The sequence below is a fragment of the Mytilus edulis genome, chromosome 1 (assembly GCF_963676685.1).
Source record: "Mytilus edulis chromosome 1, xbMytEdul2.2, whole genome shotgun sequence".
In the NCBI taxonomy this organism is placed as follows: domain Eukaryota; kingdom Metazoa; phylum Mollusca; class Bivalvia; order Mytilida; family Mytilidae; genus Mytilus; species Mytilus edulis.
Genome location: NC_092344.1, coordinates 5,940,160 through 5,946,562, shown reverse-complemented (window position 1 = coordinate 5,946,562; position 6,403 = coordinate 5,940,160). Strand labels below are relative to the sequence as shown.

The window sequence follows — 6,403 nt, the reverse complement described above, 5'->3', positions numbered from 1 at the left end:
CAGCGAAGTTTCGTTTGTCCATCTCCATGTATAAATTCATTTCATTACTATGTAAACAGGCACAAATTCATGCAATGAGGAGAAATATGTTGTATTTAAAAACAATGCATTAAGTATAAACATTTTTTTTACTCTGGATCTCCAACTTCTTTTTGTGTAAGTAAGTAGTCCCTATTGAGTACCAAGCGTGTTATGGGAACTACAGCAATTTCTAATGAATTATAAATTTTAAAAAACCAAATTGACTTGATATTCCTTTTATTTCTATAACTAGGATAGCCATGAACATGCAAACAAAACTGATGATTGATAAATACATTCAAATGATATTTTACATGTCACATTTCCTATATTTTTTTCAGGACTCCTCCCGGATCTGTAATCTTTGTATGATTTTTTTCATCCCTTATACATATGTACAATTTGTCAGGGCCTTGACATGTACACGTAGTCATCTAATTAGACTGGTCCAACGTTATCAATAACTGTTGAGACGTTCCAATAAAGACTGTTAAACGCGTCCGACACAATTGTCAGGACTAGCTCTTCATTCTATTTTTACTTTTTTTACTGCAATTGGGCAGAAAAGTTCTGAAAAAGATTAAAAATATTTTTTTTAATAAAATAGTGCAATTTTCAAAACAGCATTCACACAATGATTAAATAATCGCCTGTAAATTAAATTAAACAGCAGCAAGAACTTTCTTTACACCTTTCAAATTGAATTTGCTCTTCAATTATTGCCAGCACAAACAGCTCTCATATTTATTATCAAAGCAATATTCATTTAAAACAAAAAAGAAAAAAATCAGGTATTTTTTTTCAAATAAGGAAAGACTTTTCTCAAATTACGTTGCTTAACCCTAACTGTAAAGTATTGCTTACAAATGATTTATACTTACTATGAGAAATATACAAATGGCTGGGTTCATTCAACGTCATACCGGAAATTCAATTACATGCCAGCCCCAAACTTTATACAGCTTATCAAACTTCAGTAACGTGTCTTCAGCTTTGTCGTACAATGCTTTGGGATTCTGAAATAGAATAATAATAAATATATTCTTGAAATAATTTAACTACAAAATATATGAACACAAAAAAAAAGTTTTCTTCTCACATGTTTTAATATCATTTAAATGCAGTAATGGTGCTCTCATATCAGATTATCAGATATCTTGAGTGGGTGTGGTCAACACGGTCAAACTAAGACCGAAAATTGATGAGACTAATTAGAATAATGTCTGCTTTGGTGACATGTCTTTCTGTGGGCTGCTTATACCATCCATCCCTAATGTTTATGTAAAAGTCTATGATTAAATCATTTTCAGTTCCGAAAATATTTTTGTAACTTATTGTCAAACTTTTTTTAAGGTTTCCATCTCAAATGAAACTACAGATAATCAACGAATGCATGAACAGCTTCTTTTTGTAAGATAAAGTGAATATCAATAAATAAAAAAAAGTGTGTGTATTTACCTTTATCAGCAGACAGGTATAGTCTCCAGACCTTTCTGTGTATTTCCCATTTTTGGGTAAAGTGCCCAAGAATTTCTTTATTTTCTCTGAACTGTCAACCTGTAAGGTAAAACGTTATTATTTAATAAAATTAAATGTACTGTTAATACAACCTGGACTATTAATTAGATTAATATTTCATGTTAAGATTACGTACTTTTAAATGATAAACTTTATTTTAAGGAATATTGGTCTTACTAAATTAATAAATAGTGCATATTCCTGATCTCATTGCACTTTCTTTGGGTGTTGTTTTTTTTTTCTTCTTCAATTTTCTTCATTGAATTTTAATCATTAATATACTATTAGGCATTCCAGACTAGTAAGTAAATATAAAACTTTAACTGATGTTAACATGTTTGCCAAGTATTTACCTTGAGAACTCTGATACCATTTTCCATGCAGTATGCCTCCAGTAAAGTGTGTTCTATGTTAATGGTGACATCGTGGAGAGGTCCATAGTCTGCTAGGATACAGGCCATAATGTTATCTGGACAGCTACAATCAAAATTTAAAAAAAAACAAGATGAAATAAACTCAATTATCAGTAGTCCTTCTTCTTCTTACAAACTTCGTAGTGTATTGTTCTGCAAAAATTATATCATTTTTCAAAAGTGCAAACATCTAGAAGTCACTTTATTGATTTTATTTAACGAGCAAAAGTACAAATTTTATATGTTTTATCATCTTTTCATCGGACAACGTCCTGGTAAGGTAAACACATTAACGGTACCGCCTATTATGCACAAGATGCACATTTTAACAATCAATGTATCTACGTTGATACTGGAGGCAGAAATATTTAAAAATCCACAACATAATTATTTTTATATTCTATTCTTATTCTTCATATTTAATAGTATAAAAATAGATGTATAACTCTAACAGGTTTTCGTGCACTCAGCTCGTGCTTAACTATATCTCTTAATTATTGGGTCAACAACATAAATCTATACTTACTGCTGTAAATGTACTGCACAGCTATGTGTTCCATTTACTACACGACTGTCTTTGTCTGCTTCTGATACAACATCCTTTAAAATCTTTCCTGCTTCAACAGCAGTCCTGAAAATTTCAGAAAATTTGCCGTTAGTACAAAGGTTCCGGGAATTTCTATATTCTATAAATAGAACCGGTGTGTTGTGCAATCACTAAAATTGATGAGTAATCATTTTCTAAAGAAAAAAATGGAATGGCATCGAAAAGATGGAGAATTTTCATATTTAGCTTACCAAATTTAATGTTTGATGAAAAATTATACAGAACTTATTTGTATGCAATTCCAAGAATGTTCTGCTAAAAATAGAACAATTTCGTGATGAGATGACTTTGAGCATATTCCCATCAAAAAGACGTTTCTAAAAACATATTGGCCTACAAAATAGCATGCATATTATCAAATTCAATAAATAATCTAGAAAATACGATTGCCGAAGTAGAAAATAAACTGATGCAACATGTCACATGCGATATAGTTGATATTTGCAAAGTAATTATATTAATTCTTTAAATTATGATTACAAATACTTACTTGTCAATATTATTGCTATTCATATCTTGTTTTAAATCCGTAAGAGTCATTATTGCTTCCTTTCTTTCTTCTTTCAAAATAATTTCTTTCTTGCACATATGTAGTTCTATACTTTACTCTTTGGTCGTTCCCTCTGGTATGTCAGTAAGACGATTAGTCACGAGGTTTATCATATGTTTGTTGTGGCAATTTTGATACTCCTAACAATTTGATTGGTTAATATTTCCGAAGCGGGATTCCCGATTCAAAATATTTTTGTTCTAGTTAAACTTCTATACCAAATATAACATGATATATTATTTGCAAAGTTAAAATAAACAGCATTCATTGCAGAGTATAACACCTATCTAACGTACAAAAATGAAATAACGACACATACTTTATTAAATTGTCATTCAAGTATTGGATTTATTTTTATCGGTGAACAGGTATATTCGTCATAGATATATTTAAACGATCAGGGTTTCCCTAATGTCATTTGAAATTTATTGTGAGATTTTCGTAAGAATAGCAACATAGCTAAATATCATATGAGCTGCAATCTTAATAATGATTTCAACATCTTTTTACGATGAAACCCAGGACAGGAATGAAACTAAAAAATAAAGAAATTATTATTTTTTTACATCTTCCAGATTTTGCTCAAACCTTTTGAAATATTGATTTACAACCAATAAATTAATCATATCCTCATTATCATTATAGTATGAGTAATATTATTGTATATTCGTTGAGTCTAAACAATACCGGCAGAACAGTTTCCACTCGACAATACATCATGGTGACGCAACATTTACCGACAGATACAAGGTAGGATTTATATTACTCATTTGCTATTTGTATGCACTTCTAGAATATTAGTACACATATTATTATTTTCGATTGTATCAAGACATATTTTTGATAATCGTTCTAGATCAATGGAGAATTAAGTAAAAGTGCACAGCATAATCTTGAATCGAGTTTAACTTACCTCAAATTTGTTTAATTTCTTATTGCATTGCGTATATTACAAGAAAGAATAATTGCATACAAATAATAAATAAGTAAACAAAATCCTATCTTGTATTTATCTGTAAGTGTGTTGTCACCGTACTGGATATTAAATATTATCGAGACAAAGCATTTTTTGCTAGGGTAGTTCAGTCACTTCGTAAAACTTGGTCAAATCAAGAATACATTTATCCTTTGTTAGTGCCTCACTAGTTTCATATTCAGTATACAAACTTTAAGTTCATATAGTGCTTACACTAAATATATAATATTTATTTGGATAAACAGCTTCTTAAAGAAAGCACATCAGTACTTTTCACTTTGCTTTCTATCCTAGTTCTAACACAGAAAAAATATCAACAAAAATACCGAACTGCAAGTAAATTACAAATACCGAACTCCAAGTAAATTAAAAATACCGAACTGCAAGTAAATTAAAAATACCGAACTGCAAGTAAATTAAAAAGAGGGGACGGAGTCCATTAAAACTGACAAAATAAGATGTTAGACTTTAATAATCACAACAACCGTCACAATTCTTACTTTGTACCCGCTTTTATATCTAGCTAAACCTCCCACTTGAAAGACAATTATTTATAGTTCAATCAATTTTGACTGGCCGCAAGTGCATATCTAAATGAAATACGAATTGAATAGAAGTTAGTCTTTTTACATGCTAGTAGCTATTTGTTATTGTTAGTAATAATCTTAACTTATAACATGCTCACACTAACGGCTAAATTAAGCAGCTTTCTATACACTAACTATTTGCATCATATAGTTAGTACAATCAAGTGATTAATATCTGTGTCTCCCTTCTTCTAGTCATGCAAATTATAATTTATATAGATATTTGATTTTTTACACACGCTGCTAACAACGTTTGACCATGCATCTTTTCTATATTAAAACCTGATCGTCGTGTGTAAAGGATTACAGTGTCACATAACTGATCATGAATGTATGATGTTCTCAGATTTGTTAAATGAATGAGAATTTTATTCATATATAAAATTATTAAAAGGTGTATTTGTTCCGTTTGTTCAATGGATAAGTTTTTTTTTATATTTTCCATTTGACACCAACAAATGTGAATCCGAATTTCAATTGTTTTAGTAAAACATATCGTATTGTATATTCCCCCCGTAACCTTCAATGCACCAGGGTATAAAGTACTCTTGTGTGTAGTGGCTACTTGGCTTCAATTGATTCTTTTGAGAAAAAAAAAAACATTGACGGTGTTGTCTACTTTCTTTTTGTTGTTGTCACTATTTAAAAGTATCATGAATTGTTCAGGTAATTTGCCATCTTTCAATAATCTTTCAGACATTGAACAATTCTATTTCATATTTCGAAGTGATGATTATGATGTCAATAAATGTTGCATAAAAGGTATTACATGTAATAAGATGTAAAATTTCTGACGTTCACTAACTAAACGTTATGTCATGTTATATATTATATAAATTGTATTACTAGTATCTAAAACTGTACCTCCTCAGTCAAATAGATACAAGAGGAAAAAAAAGAAAAAAATTACAAGATTTTATATATACATGTATCTCTTTATATATATATTGTTTTTTATGTTCCGCATTGATATATAATTGATTATAATGATTAATGTCTGTTCTTTGTTTGTGTGTTGATGACAATCCAGGTTTTGGGATTTTATATTGACGTTGTCTTTGTATACTAGTAAATACAAAGAAGAATAACTCCTACTGTATTTATATCACTTACGACGGAGTCAACTGTTTTGAAAACGTGTTAGTTTTTTTGAATAACTTCAATTAGTTAGGTAGCTGTGGATTCAAGTGTTAAAAGGCAGGTAATGGAGGTTGTCAATGATTTTAAATAAGTGGTATTTTTCAGGAAAGTCAGGTATGGTATGTGAACGATTTTATATAGTTTAAAGGAGTATATTCCTTTTTCCCCATAATTTGATGTTTTATCATCCACAGCTTTTCATGATTGTATAAAATATTTAAGAAAAGAAAATTTGTAAAACAAATTGTAAGTGTACTATTCAAAGTCAATGTTTATCAATGTTCTCATATCAACTCTATGTGGGATGTTATTTTACGCAGACATCAACTTTCAAGCGTGGAATATAAAAAAAAACTTGTAAAAGATACCAGGCTAATAATATTGTATGCCAGACGGTCGTTTTGTCTATATTATATATATATATATATATATATATAGAGTCTATAAGAATCTACCAACCAGTAAACTTAATAGGTATTGGATCATCAAAATTGACAATACTACACAAACAGGAAAAATTATATGAGTCTGAAAGATTGTGTAACAATACCGATAAATAGATGGAAAACAAAACACTAAAATGTGTTGAAT

At 29.5% G+C, this 6,403-nt stretch overlaps 1 protein-coding gene across 1 annotated transcript; it reads right to left on the bottom strand.

Moving 5' to 3' along the window:
- Positions 1-241: 241 nt before the first annotated feature.
- On the bottom strand, positions 242-3,217 carry LOC139522659 (growth arrest and DNA damage-inducible protein GADD45 gamma-like). The gene is made up of 6 exons (XM_071316129.1): positions 3,050-3,217; positions 2,479-2,583; positions 1,893-2,016; positions 1,480-1,578; positions 903-1,037; positions 242-591 (listed from the first exon to the last, which is right to left on the bottom strand). Exons 1-5 carry the CDS (start codon positions 3,145-3,147, stop codon positions 939-941), a joined length of 525 nt encoding a protein of 174 aa, XP_071172230.1. The 5' UTR covers positions 3,148-3,217; the 3' UTR covers positions 242-591; positions 903-938.
- Positions 3,218-6,403: the final 3,186 nt, after the last annotated feature.

Coding starts and splice junctions, on each gene's coding strand:
- LOC139522659 (XM_071316129.1), bottom strand. CDS start 3,147: ATGTGCAAGAAAGAAATTATTTTGAAAGAAGAAAGAAAGGAAGCAATA. Junction 2,584..3,049: donor AATAGCAATAATATTGACAA/GTAAGTATTTGT, acceptor TGAAATTTTCAG/GACTGCTGTTGAAGCAGGAA. Junction 1,038..1,479: donor ATACCTGTCTGCTGATAAAG/GTAAATACACAC, acceptor ATTCTATTTCAG/AATCCCAAAGCATTGTACGA.